The sequence below is a fragment of the Papaver somniferum genome, unplaced genomic scaffold, assembly GCF_003573695.1.
Source record: "Papaver somniferum cultivar HN1 unplaced genomic scaffold, ASM357369v1 unplaced-scaffold_84, whole genome shotgun sequence".
Classification (NCBI taxonomy): Eukaryota; Viridiplantae; Streptophyta; class Magnoliopsida; order Ranunculales; family Papaveraceae; genus Papaver; species Papaver somniferum.
The window spans coordinates 178,904-198,740 of NW_020651415.1; the positions used below are offsets into that span (position 1 = coordinate 178,904).

At 35.9% G+C, this 19,837-nt stretch overlaps 1 protein-coding gene across 3 annotated transcripts; it reads left to right on the forward strand.

The window, feature by feature from the left end:
- The first annotated feature begins 5,624 nt into the window (after positions 1-5,624).
- On the forward strand, positions 5,625-8,174 carry LOC113345959 (F-box/kelch-repeat protein At4g19930-like). 3 transcript variants are annotated; one of them, XM_026589596.1, is made up of 3 exons: positions 5,625-5,735; positions 5,984-6,234; positions 6,346-8,174. In XM_026589596.1, the coding sequence occupies exons 1-3, from the start codon at positions 5,679-5,681 to the stop codon at positions 8,048-8,050; spliced, it is 2,013 nt and encodes a 670-aa protein (XP_026445381.1). In that variant the 5' UTR covers positions 5,625-5,678; the 3' UTR covers positions 8,051-8,174. The 3 variants fall into 3 exon arrangements, with proteins under 3 accessions (XP_026445381.1, XP_026445382.1, XP_026445380.1); XM_026589597.1 differs by having other exon boundaries at positions 5,984-6,123; positions 6,235-8,174; XM_026589595.1 differs by having other exon boundaries at positions 5,984-8,174.
- Positions 8,175-19,837: the final 11,663 nt, after the last annotated feature.

Here is a 19,837-nt window from a genome sequence, read left to right on the forward strand (position 1 = left end):
TAATACAAACAATTTCTAGCTTATATATTAAACTGCAAGAGTTTCTAGTTACCATGCTTTTGTTTATTTTACAACTCTTATAATAAGTATGTTCTAAGTTGATTCATTGAAGTTGCAGGCTCGAAATCCTTATATAAGTATGTTCTAAGTTGATTCATTGAAGTTGCAGGCTCGAAATCCTTTTACTCATAAACATATTAAAAAAAAAAGAATCAGATACGCAGGAAAACTCCAGCTTCTATGTAAAACGAAACCTCTTATAACTCTCAGCATTCATGAGATAGATGTATCGCGCTTAAGACTAATCCAAGGATACCACTCCAGAAAAAATAGCATGTCAAAGAGTGAAAACAAAGGTGTTCAAATACCTTCTGAGCTTTGTCGTCCTAAGCCTTTGAGTTTTCAGTAGCAGAGGTACAATCCTTTCTCCAACAGCTTTCTTAGCCAATGCATGAAGCAGTCGAACCCAGATCAAGATTTGGATTAACGTCCTGAATTGATGCACAAATAAACTTCAACAATCACATTAATCTTTTCCTGGGTCAGTCCCAACCTTTGCAACGTTAATGAAGGATGCGACAAGTTGGAGGCCAATCAATGAAGCAACTTGGCGAAAAACTATTGGAGGAGAGCTATGGAAAATTAATGAAGCAAGAAGGTGTGGGTGCATACAGAAAAGATCGCTGTAGGCTTGAATTTACACCTAGCTCGACCAGACTGACCACCACCACGTTATCCATGTCTGTCTCATCCGAACATTTTTCGAAGTAAGGATATTTATTATTTTAACACCCTGCATAGTAAGACCTATGTGGTTATGTGCAAACAAAAGTATGGAGGTACGAGGTCTGTGACTTTCTAGATGAATTAACATTTTGCATCTCAACACATGTATGTATTTATGTTGTGACGTAACATCTTAAATTATTTTCCATTGGTTCAATTAGATCACATGGAACCTACAAGTAATAGCACAACGTCAATATCATAAACATTTAACACTTAAAGTTCGGTAATCTAATTTTTTATCGAACATAATCGAACTCAGAGTTCGGTTATGTAATTTCCAGAAATATATTTGTGCCTTACCGAACTCTGTATTTTCATTTTCTTTGTGAAAGTTCGGCCATGAAACTGAAAACATCGACCAAACCGAACTCTGCATTTTCATTTTCTTTGTGAAAGTTCGGTTAGAAATGAATATACATATTTTTTGCGACATTACCGAACTCAAAGTTCGGTAAACAAGGTATTGATATCGACTTAACCGAACTATGCACTGTTAACTCTATAAACATAGTTCGGTTCCATGTTCTAGGGATTGCATAACCGAACTCTAAAAAACCACCATTAACATGTAGTTCGGTTACCTGCGTCTGCTATATTTAGTAACCGAACTTCACATTAAGAAGAGTTCGGTTACCTCGCAAGCCAAATTTGGTTACTGAACTGGGTTTCTCTTAACCGAAGTTTTTCCAGAAATTTGAGTTTTGGCCAAATTTTTGCACAATTCAACCTACATTAATAAAATATGAGGCATACCTGAGTACCCATAGCTTCATCTTCAGGTTGTGGCTGATAAAATCCATCATATGTTTGGTTAGGTTGAGTTTGTTGCAAAAATTATTCATCATCTAACAAATAACTCATTTCCGGATCATTAGAAGTATTGACAAATAAACTATGAGGTGAAGGGGGTTCTGATTCTGAGGATGAGGTATCATCACATGAATCACTCAAATCATAATTATAAAACTCAAAAAAAGATTTTTTGGGTTCAACACTATTTTTCTTCATCTTTTCTTCTTCTTCTTCACCTCTCTCAATAATTCTGATTCTAACACAAGTATCCTATTAATAACTCACTAATCTCTAACTAATCATTACACTAACACTTTCATGAGATTATACCTTAACGTTTTCGTCTCCCTTCTTAATGTAATCTTTATTTATCGAGCAAAAAAAAAAAAAGAAAAAAAACAGCACCATCTTGATCCATGGATTTCTTTACTTACAAACACCTGGACGGATTCTGTTTCCAGTTGGACCTGTTGAATAATACTGCCCATACTCGATTGAAGATATATTGTGCAATGCATGACATGAAAAACCCCGGTTTTCTCTTGCTTCTTGCGGAATGTTGAGCCGTTGTGATCATCTTCGTAAACCCTCCAAAGAAAATTCCCGCGTTCTTCATATGATACTCGCAATTGTTTCTTGAGGTCATAGAATACGAGCATCCAACTCAAAACCAATTGAAAATAATTAGAGAGGCCCTTTCATATTATATTTAAGTTTAAGTTAATTATTCGGAAAAATTCCCCATCACGTGTAAGGCCAGTAACTCGGCCTAACACATAGACCATGTACGTAATAATCAAGGCCGGGTCATGGGTGCAAAAGTGACAAATTCATTCAGTCACGAAATAAATAATTCCCAAAATCGGGCCTACACCCCGCGTACGCGTCTAGCTCTGATACCATATTAAAGTTTGTGGGCATCCAACTCAAAACCAATTGACAATTAGTGGAAAGGCCATTCCATATTATATTTAAGTTTAAGTTAACTATGCAGAAACTAGGTCTGACATCAGATGCACTACAACGACTCGTGATGGTAGATTTTAGTCTCCGTGTTATTAGAAATTTAGGGTATCCGGCAGAACAACATGTTCCATTGCAATCACACGACATCTCTTCCAACTCGGTTTCTGGTTTCCAGAGTATGATCAACACCATTTCCACTGTCAGTAACGAAAATCAAATAGTAAACTTTGTAACATAGTTTCCTGCAACTACCTAGATCTTCACCAAAATCAAAGTCAAAACTAGGCCTTCACAAACTTTGTAAAAAATCTAACCTCCTGACGGACAGAACTTCACAGAACAACAGATTGAAAAATGTGATTACTGAACGGTTACCGGAAAAAGTCGTCGTCCATCAAAGGAAGGTAGTACTTTGATCTAAAGATTAAAGGCTAGCAGGTAATCATATTTTCCTATTTGTTTTCTTCTTTATTTTCTTCTTCTAGGAATCTAGGGTTTTACATAGGAATCCCAAGAAATCTTTAATATTCTTAGTACTGTTGTGATTGTGAAGAACTGAAGATCGGTAAACACTTCTTGAGTAGATATTTTCTTAATTTCATGATCCGTAAAAAAAAGGGTATTTTTGCTTGGATTGTTTATGTTGTTTTATATAAAATTAAAATTAAAATTTTAGTACAGTTTTTGATTCATTTAGTACAATTAAAATTCAGTTGTTCTTTTTCGAAGTATCATTCATATTACCAGCATTTTTCTACATTTAAACCAGTGTTGTACTTGCATCCTTTTTGTCTTGTAGATTGGAGTTCTAGTGAAATCTTTAAATTTTGCTTTAAGCAGTTTGGATAAGTGGATGTCCCCTAAGTCTGTGAGTACATTTTGTAAATTTAAATCAAATAAAATTTGACTTCTTTATCTTTTATGATAATTTGCATTCTTTCTGTACACAATCATCTTTCTGTACACAAAATTTCGAAATATCATTCATATTACCAGCATTTTTCTACATTTAAACCAGTGTTGTACTTGCATCCTTTTTGTCTTGTAGATTGGAGTTCTAGTGAAATGAAATCTTTAAATTTTGCTTTAAGCAGTTTGGATAAGTGGATGTCCCCTAAGTCTGTAAGTACATTTTGTAAATTTAAATCAAATAAAATTTGACTTCTTTATCTTTTATGATAATTTTCATTCTTTTTGTAGTCTGTACACAATCATCATCTTATCGTGTGTTTGGGTTGCAGGGAAGAATACCATTGCTCATGGCGATACAAATTAGAAACAATGGTACAGTCTCGGAGGTTTATTTTCATTGTTGGAAACTTGGAAACTTGGAAATATCATCATGATTCATGAACTGTAAGTCTGTAACTAAAGTACTTAAGTACTAAACTACTAATGACTAGTATCTGTGTTTCTTTAAATGCAAAATTAGTTTAGTTTTGCAATTTTGAGTTTTTGAATTGATATACCAAATGAATTGGTTTAATCTTAGGTACTTAGGTTGTAGGAAAAGAACTTTAAATGGCCAGAATGTGGCCGGAAATAGCCCAGAAATCGGTTTCTGGCGAGTTGACTCAACATAAACCAGTTAACCCGTGAGCACCCGTGAACCCGCGAGCTTTACCCGGGGCGGGCGCGTGTCGGATAAATGACCACCCGTGAAGAATTTCAACCCGCGAGCTTAGGCTTGTATTAACCCGTAACCCGCAGGTTGGTCACAAGCCAGCCCCGTCCCGCCCGTTTGCCAGCTCTATTCGATAACTATCACCTAAAACTAAAAAATAAAAGGAAATCCTTGCTCAGATCCGGTCTAAAAAGACCAAATATGAGCAAGAAAGATGAAACGGCACTTGGATTTTTTTTTTTTTTGAGAAGGGAGGATAGAAGGAAGAAGAAAGAGTATACGAATCTTGGGAGTTAATATATGATTATACACTGATAATTTAGGAATCTTGGGAGTTAATATGGAGTCGACACACAGGTTTCACTTGTTTTCTCCGTATACAATTTTTTTTGTCTTTTGTTGGCTGTTGATCGAACTGTAACACTTAGTTCTTGCAATGTGCAATTATGATGTTACTGTTTCGATTTTGATATTGTTCTGAAAAGATAGGATTTGGTAAAAATCAATATTCTAAATATGATTGGGGTTTGTCCTGGAAAGATGGGATTTAGTAAAATTCAAAATTCTAAAAACGATTAGGGTTTGTCTGATATCGTTCCGAAGATTTCAAAGTTGAAAATAGATGTTTCTTAACAAAATTGTGCGAAAAGATTCATGACCATTGGAATTGCCAAATAGATTGCGATGACGTGGAAACTATTGCTGATGTGGCTCTACCAAAAACAAGAATGATTGTGGTTCTGACATGTGACGACTTGGATCTCTTATTATAAATAAAGATATGTAGGGACAATGTGCGTGTACCAAAAACTAGACCCATACTTGTTGGCGTACTTATACCATCACTAATATCTGACCAACATTAGAAAGGCGAGGTAAACCCATGAATTCATTCGAAGACATATGTTTGATTCCCACTTGTGTATTGCTAATTAACGGTGATTCCATATTCACCACTGTGTTTTCCGTGAAAAGAGGAAAGAAGAGACAACCAGAATAATGACCGTTACAAACCCATAAAAAACGCTATCACAAATTTATTTGTTTTTTATACGGTTTGGGTAAAGGCACCTAAAATAATGACCGTTACAAACCCACGAAAAACGCCGGGACAAGTTTGTTTGTTTTTATTCGGTTCGGGTACTGGGTAAAGGCTTAGTATTAGATCTTATCTTTTGGGCTATACATATATATAATCTTAATAACGGGTTTTTAGATTAAAGAGGACCCAAACTTGGATTCCAAATATTTCCAGGTACAAAAATTGCCCGGGCCAAACACCAACCATAGTTTCCCAATTTTGCTTGTTCTCGGTATCCAGAAATAATTTCCGGTGAACCACCTATAGTTTCGGTATTTAGAAATAATTTCCTGTTTTTGAACTTGCCTTTTTCTTCACGATCTATGCCCTATTTAAACAGCTCAGGGCACTCGCCTAAGCTTTCGAATCATACGTAGCCAAAATCTCTCTCTCTTCCTTGACTTGGAAAATAAAATCTCGTAATTGATGAAGAATGGAATTGATCCACAACGTTACTACTTGGATGCGGCCGGTGGTCGTCAGGTACAAACCTAACTACATTATCTTTTTTGTTGTTTTTCTTTTCCGTGTTATATTGAATTGAATATGCAGACCCAAATCAATGTCGGACGTGATATATATGATGCTAATGTGATGTGATTTATTATTAATTGCGGTTTCCTTCTTATATCGTGCCGACTCAACTTTATATCTTGACATTCAATATATACAGGATCTTCCTGATTGGAATGGTTGTGATAACAATCTCCTGGTTGTATATATTCTTGTAGGTTTTTGATTATTCTTCAAATCAGCGGTCGTTAAAGAGGATGAGTGGGGAGGAGACTAGCGATTTCCTATATTTTGATCGGCGGTCAGTGAAGAAAAGAAGAAGGGAAGAGGAAGAGATAATTAATTACAGAAGAAGAAGGCAGGAGGAGGACATTAACTATGGCCGATCATCAAATAGAAGAAGAACAGAGGAGAGCAGGCGTGATATTTCCTTGAACATTGATTATGGCCGGTCATCATACAGAAGAAGGCAGGAGGAGGACATTAACTATGGCCGATCATCAAATAGAAGAAGAACAGAGGAGAGCAGGCGTGATATTTCCTTGAACATTGATTATGGCCGGTCATCATACAGAAGAAGAAAAAGAGAGGAGAGCGGCGCCAGGCGTGAAGACATTAATTACGGGCGCTCATCATATAAAAGAAGAAGAAGAGAAGAGGAGAGAGAAGACAGACGGGATGTTTCCTTGTTGGAGATTAATAATTATGGTCGGTCTTCATACAGTAACAGAAGAAAACGGGTTGACGATGATATTACCTTCACCCTCCATTTGTCTGGCTTCTCTTGTTTAGATCGTTCACTTATAAAGGAGGGCGAGCGTGATGCTGTTTCCATAAAGTTTTATGAAGAAGACGACGATAAGACTAATGCCACTCCAGTTGGTACTTTTCCTTGTTTTGTCGATGATGGTATAGTGATAGAGATTCTCAGCAGACTTCCCACGAAATCCCTGTTACGGTTCAAGTCAGTATGCAAACATTGGCTGTCTTTGATTACGCAGGATCAACACTTCATTCATTTACACTCTATCCGTTCGAAATCACGTCCGAATCTTCTCTGGATCGCTCCAAAGCCGCAAAAAGAAGACACTGAAACCCTAACTCAGGGTATTCTGTCAGCAAAGTTATCATCTGTTACAACAACTGGTGGTGAGGCAAAAGTTATTATTCATAATTTTAAGAAGACAACCGATGATAATTGGTTTAATTATGATTATCTTTTGGGACCGGTGAATGGTCTGGTTTGTTTCATACACTGGAAAACAGCAGCTGCTAGGATATACAATGTCAGTACAAGAAAAGTAACACCATGGATCAAATCAACATTATTAGCAGAAGAAAAACATAAATTTGAGAGTGAAGACAATCCATTAAAATTAGTGAGTAATTTTCTTCCGATATATCAATTTGGGTTCGATCCAGAGAAGAAGGAACACAAGCTTTTCTGCTTTTGGAGATTATCTGCTACAGATGACAGCCCTTTTACCAGGTTTTATAGTGACTCTGATAGTGGCTATGCAAGTTGGGAGGCATTCACCGTGGGTCGTGACACTGAATGGCGAAGGATCAGTGTGGTACCTGATGAGAACAACTTGATAAAAATTAAGGAGGTGCTCCCTCCATATTGCCGCGGGAAAAAGTTTGTGCATGCAAACGGTACCATATATTGGAGAAACAAGCTTATGAACTTTGTCGAAGACCTTGATGATCCATTATGCCTTAGGGACTATGTTCCTAGTGATCCTGACGTCATAATTGGATTTGATGTTGGGAGTGAGAAGTTCAGGGTTATCCCAATTCCTAGTTTCATCCTTGATGATCCTCGTGAAAAAATGTTTAAACGGCCTATTGCTATGCTAATATTGGGTGGGCGCGTAACTCTAATCTACGCATTGAGCAGTAGCATTCTTAAGCTGTTGATGTTAGACGATGGAGTCGAGAAAAAACTGGAGAATTGTCAAGGAAAAGGAAGTAGTAATTGGAGCACAGAAACTATTACACTACCTTATGATTTCGATACCGGGTGTTTACGTTTTGATGGAGTTCCAACAAGCTCTGACAAGATATTAATCTCCGTACTGATCCCCACATATGGAGTAATAGGTGGTGGCATACATAAAAAGATGAGCTGTTTATATTCTTATGATCGCAAGACAAAGACTTTGGAGGAGATTGAGATGGACGGAATCTTCTCGATTCCTCCCCTTCACTGTAATAGGTCTCTATTTACAACTTATACTGAAAGCCTAGTTCCTGTGTTGCCTCAACAAGGCAGAAGTCGTTAATCAGAATTTGGTTTTATTTCTAAACAATTCATTTTGTTGTTGGTTCTTTTTAAGTTGCGGAATATGTCTTGTGTCCTGTAATTTACTCTCCTGTGTAAATGTGAAATAGAACTTGTAGTTCGAACCTCCGTTTTTCTTGTTTTCGGTTCTCTTCGCTTGGTGGCTTCCCCTGTTGGAGCTGTAACGTTTTCGCCTCCCTTCTTGATGTAATCTTTATTTACCGAGCAAAGAAGAAAAACAGCACCATCTTGATCCATGGACTTTTTGACTTGCGAACACGTGGATGGATTCCGTTTCCAGTTGGACCTGTTGAATAATACTGCACAGACTCGATTGAGGATATATTGCGCAGTGCATGACCTGAAACACCCTGGTTTTCTGGAGGTCAATGATATCTGTTTCTTCTTGCGGAATGTTGAGCCGTTGTCACCATCTTCGTAAACCCTCCAAAGCACGGTGCATATCTATTGGGAAAACGAGGCTGCTACGTTTTGTATGTGGGGGGAAAACTGAAGAAACAAATGATTAACCATCACATTCTAGCTTATATATTAAACTTATACATTCTAGCTTATATATTCTAGCTTATAATACAAACAATTTCTAGCTTATATATTAAACTGCAAGAATTTCTAGTTACCATGCTTTTGTTTATTGTACAACTCTTATATAAGTATGTTCTAATTTGATTCATTGAAGTTGCAGGCTCGAAATCCTTATATAAGTATGTTCTAAGTTGATTCATTGAAGTTGCAGGCTCGAAATCCTTTTACTCATAAACATATTAAAAAAAAAAGAATCAGATACGCAGGAAAACTCCAGCTTCTATGTAAAACGAAACCTCTTATAACTCTTAGCATTCATGAGATAGATGTATCGCGCTTAAGACTAATCCAAGGATACCACTCCAGAAAAAATAACATGTCAAAGAGTGAAAACAAAGGTGTTCAAATACCTTCTGAGCTTTGTCGTCCTAAGCCTTTGAGTTTTCAGTAGCAGAGGTACAATCCTTTCTCCAACAGCTTTCTTAGCCAATGCATGAAGCAGTCGAACCCAGATCAAGATTTGGATTAACGTCCTGAATTGATGCACAAATAAACTTCAACAATCACATTAATCTTTTCCTGGGTCAGTCCCAACCTTTGCAACGTTAATGAAGGATGCGACAAGTTGGAGGCCAATCAATGAAGCAACTTGGAGAAAAACTATTGGAGGAGAGCTATGGAAAATTAATGAAGCAAGAAGGTGTGGGTGCATACAGAAAAGATCGCTGTAGGCTTGAATTTACACCTAGCTCGACCAGACTGACCACCGCCACGTTATCCATGTCTGTCTCATCCGAACATTTTTCGAAGTAAGGATATTTATTATTTTATCACCCTGCATAGTAAGACCTATGTGGTTATGTGCAAACAAAAGTATGGAGATACGAGGTCTGTGACTTTCTAGATGAATTAACATTTTGCATCTCAGCACATGTATGTATTTATGTTGTGACGTAACATCTTAAATTACTTTCTATCCTCTACCTAGACACACTTGCTAGATAGGAAATAAAATGGGAAAATTGTAAATCAAGCAATCAAAGTTAATTTACCAACAAGCTTGTGGTGGTTTAACATGGAGAAGCGTGATGAAAAATTCACCAACAGCAGCATATTCAACATTTTTTTTTTCATATTGCTTGACCCAATTCTTAAGACCAACCATGTGAGGATTTTGCTTCTCATTACTACCTTATTTCAACATATTCAAGGTCGAGTTCCCACCCTTAATGGATGTTTTCTCCGAGACACTCGTCATTTCTGATCTTGATTACGGGTTACATTTACCCAAGGAGTGGTTCAACATCTGCATCTTTCCCCATTGACTACATCAGGCAAAAAAAGAAATCTTGAACCCAGGGGGTGAAATCAACACTTTCATGAGACTATACCTTAACGTTTTCGCCACACTTCTTAATGTAATCTTTATTTATCGAGCAAAAAAAAACAAAAAAAAACAGCACCATCTTGATCCATAGATTTCTTGACTTACGAACACCTGACGGATTCTGTTTCCAGTTGGACATGTTGAATAATACTGCCCATACTCGATTGAAGATATATTGTGCAATGCATGACCTGCAACACCCCGATTTTCTCTTGCTTCTTGCGGAATGTTGGGCCGTTGTGATCATCTTCGTAAACCCTCCAAAGAAAATTCCCGCGTTCTTCATATGATACTCGCAATTTTTTCTTGAGGTCTTAGAATACGAGCATCCAACTCAAAACCAATTAAAAATAATTAGAGAGGCCCTTTCATATTATATTTAAGTTTAAGTTAATTACGCGGAAAAATTCCCCATCACGTGTAAGGCCAGTAACTCGGCCTAACACATAGACCACGTACGTAATGATCAAGGCCGGGTCATGGGTGCACAAGTGACAAATTCATTCGGTCACGAAATAAATAATTCCCAAAATTGGGCATACACCCCGCGTACGCGTCTAGCTCTGATACCATGTTAAACCCATTCCATATTAATTTTAAGTTTAAGTTAAATATGCAGAAACTAGGTCTGACATCAGATGCACTACAACGACTCGTGATGATAGATTTTAGTCTCCGTGTTATTAGAAATTTAGGGTATCCGGCAGAACAACATGTTCAATTACAATCGCACGACATCTCTTCCAACTCGGTTTCGGGTTTCCAGAGTATGATCAATACCATTTCCACGGTCAGTAACGAAAATTTTAATGTGGTGAATGCTGAGATTACAAGTTTTCCAAGAACATGAGCGTTGTAACTAGTAAACCCTACACTTTCATCCTTTGAAGATGACAATACAAAAATGTCCATCATTATTGGTAACTACTATGATGGGTATGGATTTTTGATAGGTGAAACAAGGTCTTAAATTTCCAATGACATTCCCAGAGTTCTATTAAAAATCGAAACCAAAAAGTTTGACGTGACTATTATACTTTGCTCCTCCAGCTTTTCCATGTGATCTTTATATCGATAGGTGAGGAAAACACTCTATTCATATATGATCTATTGATTATGGTTTTTTTTTAATATTTTTCTTGTAGATTATGTATTCTGCATTTGTTCTTTTTAGTGTTTAGGTATTTCGGAGTGGTACCTAAAAAATCATCCAAGTTCAAGGAAAAATTATCAAGTCACAGGCGAACATTATTAGCAACCGAGACAAGCTTAAGGGGAAACTCTCACTAGGAGGGGTATTAAGGTGACCGCTAGGGATGCCCATGGTTCGGTTTTCTACCCGAACCGAACTGGTCCAAACCGACAAAAGAAACCATAAAACCAGTGACCAAAAAATCCAAAAACCAAGAAACACAAAACCGATTCTTAATTAATGGTTGGTTTTTGTATGATGTCACAAAGGAACCAAAAATCCAAAACAAAGAAAAACCAAAAAAAAAAAATCGAGAGTTAGTAGCGAACTTTACATTGTAGTATAATATATATACATTTCAATGAGTATATATATGTATAAATAAAGAAAATATAATTAAAAATATATATAATATTAAATTATATATGACTTTAATGATTATACCATAAATAAAGAGATTATATTTCAAAATTTATTTAATTTTCAAATTTGCGCTACAATTTTGATGTACGAGCTAAATATGAAAATCTTTTAGAAAAACCCAGATCAACCAAAAAAAATATAAATGGTGGAACGGTTCTTGTTTCTAATATTCTAAACGAGCATGGTTAGGTTTGGTCTTTGCTTTCTTATAAAATATATTGGTTTGGTCCTTGGGTTTGGTAGAAAGCCAAACCATGGGTTGCATGTTGGTTTAGACAACCAGACTGGGGGTAATTCTGGACTAATGAATGGGGCCCTACTTTATAAATTGAACCCAAAATTGAGAAACATTCTTTTTCCAACCCAAATCATTGGCAGACCTAGCGAATGGACGCCCGGACTGTTCGTTAATGGGTTGGACGCGGGTGAGACTTTTGAAATCCAACGGATTACGGATTGGACCCAAATGCAACCTTGAAAATCCGTTGGACATAATTATCCGTTAGATTAAGAGCATTTATATAGTTTCTAGAAAGTATATAGATAGTTTTGGAATTTTTAAGGTGTTTGCTTGGAGTGTTGTCCATGGCTCTTCCATATTTATATACATATATAAAATGTTTAGGTCCCATTATATAGAATGTGTAGGTTCTATAAGAAGTCATCTATATTGGCTTTATTTTTTCATTATAAATTTTAACTAACACAAATTCATTGAATTATCTGCACCTAATCCGTTCATCCGTGCATCTATTGGATGCAAATCCGTTGGATGTGGGATTGGATGCGGATGCCAAATTTGAAATCCGTAGTGAATTGGATTGGATGCGGATGAGGTAAAAACCGTTTCATACCGGCCCATTCTCACCCTTGGGTAGACCTGAAATTAAGAAAAATAAGCAGGAGCACTGCTATTGGTTCCGAAAGCTGAGAAATTCAAGGTATTTATAATGTGATTTAATGGCCGATTTAGGTGGATTAGAGGTTGAAGAACATGGGGATGTAGCCGTTGAGCGAGGTATTTAATGGAAGAGAGGAAACTGTATTTTAAGATAATTCAGGTTCTTCAACACTAGGAGAAGAAGTTGAAGATGTTGACAAGAAAAAGAACAAGATGAGATTGTTGTGGTAAGTTAATGGAATACATTAAGTTTAGGGTTTTGCTGTGATTCAGTTGAATTGAGAAATTAGGGTTGAGAAAAGGGGATCTGATGTTGATGTTCGTATATGAGGGTTAGAGAGATGAAATGAAGAAGAGAAATCTGAAATGGGTATTTGATGGGTTAATCTTGAAGATGTAGAAGAATTTTTTGTTTTAATTTAAGGTTTGGCTCAAGTTTGAGTGCACTGTGTTGCCATTGAATATGCAAACGAGGAATTTGAATTTGGTGAAAATTATGGCCGGAGAAACAAAGAATCAGATGAACTGTTGTCGTAAATTTGTAAGGTGTAGATGAGATTCTGTAGAGAGTTGAGTGAATGAAAAATTTCTTTGATATATGTTAGGAAAACCTAAAGGGAAGAAGAAATTCAAGAGGACAAAATTAGGCATGGAAATGGCAGGAAAATAAACAGAACTCTGTCGGGTTTCTACTCTGTCGAGCTAACTCAGCGATTCCAAATCCATTTACTTGAGTAAGACCGAGTTAGATTACTCGGACCCTGACTAAGACCAGATGACTCTCCTTTCCGTTGACTAACTTTCCAACGTTAACTTTAACAACTGATCAGCTTATTAACTCACGCGCCCGATAGTGTTTTCGCCGGTTACCGGCGACCTAAACAAAAACTAATATTCATTGGTTTTACATGTCACAATTTAAATTGATGGATAAGAAAACAAGAAATTAAAAAAGATCAGAAATGCGAAAGTAATGTAATATTGAAAATTATTACCTAACATCAATACTTCAAAATATCAAAGACAATAAGAATTCGATTGGAGGAGGAGGATGGTGGTGGTGGTGCAGAAAGTGTGAAGAACTAGTTTGATCTGGGGGAATTTTAGTTTGACTTGGATGTAAAGATTCAATTGAAATCCTCAATAACTGATTTAATTTTTTCTACGAGGTTTGATTTGGAAACAAAGGAGAAAGCCGAAAGGGATTGATTTTCTGTGTTATTTTGGAATGAAGAAGAAAGAAGAGAAAGGAAATAGGTGGATATAAAAGTAAGTTTATATTTACTTCTAATTTAACTTAAGTTACCAAAAACGTGTGCATGTGAAAAAAACCTGAGGAGTAACTTAGTCAATTCACAGGAAACGGAAGAAAAATGTCGATGGTTGAAAAAGACCTATTTTCATTATATTAGTTAGATATTCTTAACCGGCTGATTAGTATATGTCCATTCTTGCTAGGGGAACACATGAAGTGACTATACAGTGGCCAGTACGATTTTAATACTGGAGAAATTACTATGAGAGCTACTCATAAATGAAAGGGTTCGGTGTTGCTTCTAGTCTGATAGATGTACGAGTAAGGCACCTACCCGCAAATAGCAGATGTGCCCAATGTAGTTAATTCCGGATTCTAGTTTGTCGAGACACCTGAACAACTTTATCTTGTTTTTCAAACCTCCATTTGTCTTGTTTTAGGTTCTCTTTAATTAGTGGCTTCCTTGCTGTTACCTGTTGGAGTTGTAACTTTTTCTCATCCCTTCTTAATGTAATCCTTAATTACGAGGAAAAAAATGAAAAAAAATAAGAAAAAAAACACCATCTTGATCCATGGACTTCTTGACTTACGAACACCTCGACGAATTCCGTTTCCAGTTAGGCCTGTTGAATAATACCGTGCAGACCCAATTGAGGATATATTGTGCAATGCATGACCCGAAACACCCCGGTTTTCCAAAGGTCAATGATATCTCTTTCTTCTTGCGGAACTTTGAGCCATTGTCATCATCTTCATCCGTGTTCTTCCTGTGATAATCTCAATTCTTTCTTGAGGTATGACATTAATTTTGCTTTATCCCATGAAAGGGCATAACCAACTCGTGATGGTATATTTGAGTTTTCGTGTTATTATAAACTTAGGGTATCTGGTGAAACAACATGTTCCACTGGAATCGCACAACCAACTCTTCCATCTAGGTTCCGGGTTTCCAAAGGATAAACAATACCATTTCCATGTTAAGAAACTCCAAACAGTAACGAAAATAATAATGTGGTGAATGCTGAGATCAAAAGGTTTCCAAGGACATGAACGTTGTACTTGTAAACCCTACACTTTAATCCTTTGAAGATGTCAATAAAAAAATGTCCATCGTACTTGGTAACTGCTGTGATGGGTATGGGTTTTTGATAGGTGAAATGACATCTTAAATTTCCAAGGACATGCCCATAGTTTTGTTAATAATCGAAATCAAAAAGTTTTTGGTGACCATTATACTTTGATCCTCAAGTTTTTCCATGTGATTTTCATATTGATAGGTGAGGAAAACACTCTATTCATATATGATCTATTGATTATGGGTTTTTTTTGTTATTTTTCTTGTATATCATGCATTTTTTTTTCTTTTTAGTGTTTAGGTATTTCGGAGTGGTATCAAGGAAAATAATAAAAAATCATCCAATTTCAGCAAAAAAAGAAAAATTATAAGTCACAGGCGATCATTATTAACAACCGGGACGAGGTTAAGGGAAATTCTCACTAGGAGGGGTATTAAGGCAGGCCAATGTTGGTTCAGGATTGGGGGTCATTCTGGTCTAATTAATGGGACCCTACTTTATAAACTAATCCCGTAATTGAGAAACATTATTTTTCTCTCCCAAATCATTGGAATACCTGAAATTGAAAAAGAAAAGCGCTGCGCTGTTGTTGGTTCCAAGAGTTGAGAGATTCAAGGTATTTAGAAGGTTATTTAATGGCTGATTGAAGTGGATTAAATATTGAAGAACATGCAGAGTAGTCGTTGAGTGAGGAAGTGAATGAAAGAGATCAATCTGTGTTTTAAAATAGATTCAGGTTCTTGAGCATAGAGAGAAGAAGTTGAAGGTGTTGACAAGAAGAAGAATAAGACGAGATTGTTGTGATGAGTTAGGAAGAAAGATTTACGTTTAATTGTTAGCAAATAATTAAGGATTGTTTGGTTTTTCATTTTAACTTAAACTTTTTGGGCTATGGTTAACAAAAATAATATTTGGATAATTAGGTCGTTCGGTTATTTTTGTTTTCACCTTGATATTCAATTCAATTATATTATTTAACCAGTGTGATATTAAATATTAATGCGGAGGGAATTAGACTCATATGAATCAGAAAAAGTTCATTTTTTCTGTTTAGTTCAAGGGTTGGACTCATTTCTCGGGAATTGAATTACCTTGATCGGGTTTTACTTTCTTTTACTTACTCTGTAAGTGTTTAGTCTTTAAAATAATAGTCTCTAATATACCCTAATATTATTTCTCATTTTTTATATCTCTCTCCCCCTATCCAGTACTAGTAGTCTCAGGTCTGCATAAATATCCTCTTACAAGTCTGAAAGAAACACAACTACAAAAATTATGGTAGTGCAGTGCACATTTTTTTTTATTTAGGGCTTGACTCAAGTTTGTGTGCACTGTGTTGCCATTGAAGATGCTAATGAGTGATTTTAATTGGGTGAAAATTATGGTCGTAGAAACAAAGAATCAAATGAACTATTGTCGTAAATTTGTGGGGTGTAGATGAGACTCTGTAGAGAGTTGAGTAAATGAAGAATTTCTTAGATGTATATTAGGAAAACCTACAGGGAAGAAGAAATTCAAGAAGCCGGAATTCGGCATGGAAATGGCAGGAAATAAACAAAACTCAGCTGGATTTCTACTCTGATGAACTAACTTAGCGATTCCAAATCCATCTAGTTGAATAAGACCGAGTTAGATGACTCAGACCCTGATTGAGACCAGATGACTCTCCTTTTCGTTGACTAACTGTTCAACGTTAACTTTAACAACTGATTGTTTTTTTGACTCAGGCCGCCATTATTTTCGCCGGTTACCGGCAACCCAAACAAAAACAAATATTCATTCGTTTTGCATGTCACAATTTAAATTGATGGATAAGAAAATTAGAAATTAAAAAAGATCAGAAATATGAGAGTAACGTAATATTAAATATTCTTACTTAACGGCAATACTTCAAAAAATATCGAAAAGAAGCAGAATTCGATCGGAGGAGGAGGATGGTGGTGGTGGTGTAAAAAGTGTGACGAACTAGTTCTATCCGGGGAAAATTGAGTTTGACTTGGATGTAAAGATTTAATTAAAATCCTCAAGAACTGATTTAATTTTTTTTTCTATGAGGTTTGATTTAGAGACAAAGGAAAAAGTGGAAAAGGGGTTGGTTTTCTGTGCTGTATACTTTGGGATGAAGAAGAAATAAGAGAAAGGACATAGGTGGATATAAAAGTAAATTTAAATCTACTTCCGATTTAACTTATGTTACCAAAAAATGCGTTTTCGAAAAAACCTCGAGGGTAACTTAGTCAATTCACTGGAAATACAAGCAAAACGTCGACGGTTGAAAGACATATTTTCATCGTATTAGTTAAATTTTCTTAACCGGCTGATTAGTATGTGTCCATTTTTTCTAGGGGAATGCATGAAGTGACTATACAGTGGCCAATCCGATTTTAATATTGAAGAAATTACTATGTGAGCTACTCTGAAATGAAAATGTTCGGTGTTGCATCTAGGCTGATGATGTACGAGTCAGGCACCTACCCGCAAATAGGCAGATGCACCCAATGTAGTTAATTTCGGATTCTAGTTTGTTGAGACACCTGGACAACTTTATCTTGTTTTTCAAACCTCAATTTGTCTTGTTTTAGGTTCTCTTTGATTGGTGGCTTCCTTGCTGTTACCCGTTGGAGTTGTAACTTTTTCTCCTCCCTTCTTAATGTAATCCTTAATTACGAGGAAAAAAAGAAAAAAAACACCATCTTGATCCATGGACTTCTTGACTTATGAACACCTCGATGAATTCCGTTTCCAGTTAGGCCTGTTGATTAATACCGTGCAGACTCAATTGAGGATATATTGTGCAATGCATGACCCGAAACACCCCGGTTTTCCAGAGGTCAATGATATCTCTTTCTTCTTGCGGAACTTTGAGCCATTCTCATCATCTTCATACGTGTTCTTCTTGTGATAATCTCAATTCTTTCTTGAGGTCTGACATTAATTTTGCTTTATCCCATGAAAGGGCATAATATTGCACTACAAAGACTCGTGATGGTAGATTTGAGTTTTCGTGTTATTATAAACTTAGGGTATCCGGTGAAACAACATGTTCCACTAGAATCGCATGACCAACTCTTCCAACTAGGTTCCGGGTTTCCAAAGGATAAACAATACCATTTCCATGTTAAGAAACTCCAAACAGTAACGAAAATAATAATGTTGTGAATGCTGAGATCACAAAGTTTCCAAGAACATGAACGTTGTACTTGTAAACCCTACACTTTAATCCTTTAAACATGTCAATAAAAAAATATTCATCGTTCTTGGTAACTATTGTGATGAGTATGGGTTTTGGTGAAAACTGTTGTGATGAGTATGGGCTTTTGTGAAATGACATCTTAAATTTCCAAGGACATGCCCATAGCTTTGTTAACAATCGAAATAAAAAAGTTTTTAGTGACCATTATACTTTGATCCTCAAGTTTTTTCATGTGATTTTCATATTGATAGGTGAGGAAAACACCCTATTCATATATGATCTATTGATTATGGTTTTTTTTGCTATTTTTCTTGTAATCATGCATTTTTTTTTTCTTTTTAGTGTTTAGGTATTTCGGAGTGGTACCATGGAAAATAATAAAAAATCATCCAATTTGAGCAAAGAAGGAAAAATTATAAGTCACATGCAAACACTATTAGCAACCGAGACGAGGTTAAGGGGAAATTCTCACTAGGATGGGTATTAAGGCAGGCCAATGTTGATTCAAGACTGGGGGTCATTCTGGTCTAATTAATGGGACCCTACTTTATAAACTAAACCCATAATTGAGAAACATTCTTTTTCTCTCCCAAATCATTAGAATACCTGAAATTGAAAAAGAAAAGCAACAGCGATGTTGTTGGTTCCAAGAGTTGAGAGATTCAAGGTATTTAGAAGGTTATTTAATGGTTGAATGAAGTGGATTAAATATTGAAGAACATGCAAAGTAATCGATAAGTTAGGCAGTGAATGAAAGAGATCAATCTGTGTTTTAAAATAGATTCAGGTTCTTGAACACGGGGAGAAGAAGTTGAAGGTGTTGACAAGAAGAAGAAAAAGATGAGATTGTTGTGATGAGTTAGGAAGAAAGATTTACGTTTAATTGTTAGCAAAAAATTAAGGATTGTTTGGTTTTTCATTTGAACTTAAACTTTATGGGCCATGGTTAACAAAAGCGTGGGCTATATTTAAGAGAAGCCATAAACAAAAAGAAACTAATGTTTGGATAATAAACTCGTTCAATTATTTTTGTGTTTACCTTGATATTCAATTCAATTACACTATTAAACCAGTGTGATATTAAGTACTAATATGGAGGGAATTGGACTCGTAGGAATCAGACAAAGTTCATTTGTTCTGTTTAGTTCAAGGGTTGGACTCATTTTTCGAGAATTGAATTACCTAGCCTTTAATTTCTTGAACCAAACATCGGGTTTTACTTTCTTTTACTTACTCTAGGAGTGTTTAGTCTTTAAAAGAATAGTCTCTAATATAAACCCAAATATTCTTTCTCATTTTTTTGCCTCTCTCTCCCCAAATCCAGTACGAGTGAGTCTGCATAAATATCCTCTTACAGGTCTTAAAGAAACACAACTGCAAAAAATTTGGTAGTGCAGTGCACATTTTCTTTTTTTTTTTTTAACCATCATTATTTTACTATTATTTCTCTCTGGTTTCTTGTATTATTGTTTTCTTAGTTACTATTTTTTGTTTTGTAATTTATGTATTTATCATTTTTTTTATATCAGAAGGAAAATTGAATCTTAGAAGTCTTTATGAAATTTTGAACCCAATATAAATTTCAATACTTTTTTAATTCTACAAATCAAATTACTCACCTCTTAAATGATATTCATACATACTTCAAATAATATATACTCTACTATGTTTTTCGTTTATTTTGTATGCCAAAGTGACACATATACCGCGTGCGGATTCAAATCTGTTCCTGAGTTCTACTTCTCCAGAAGTGAGAAACGGATTTGGGATTCGAAAATGGCATTCAATATTATTGGTGTTCGGCGCTCACCTAAT

Excerpts from the sequence above, each read along its gene's own strand:
- LOC113345959 (XM_026589595.1), top strand. The coding sequence starts at position 5,679 with ATGAAGAATGGAATTGATCCACAACGTTACTACTTGGATGCGGCCGGT. Across the intron at positions 5,736-5,983 it reads ATGCGGCCGGTGGTCGTCAG|GTTTTTGATTATTCTTCAAA; the intron begins GTACAAACCTAA and ends ATATTCTTGTAG.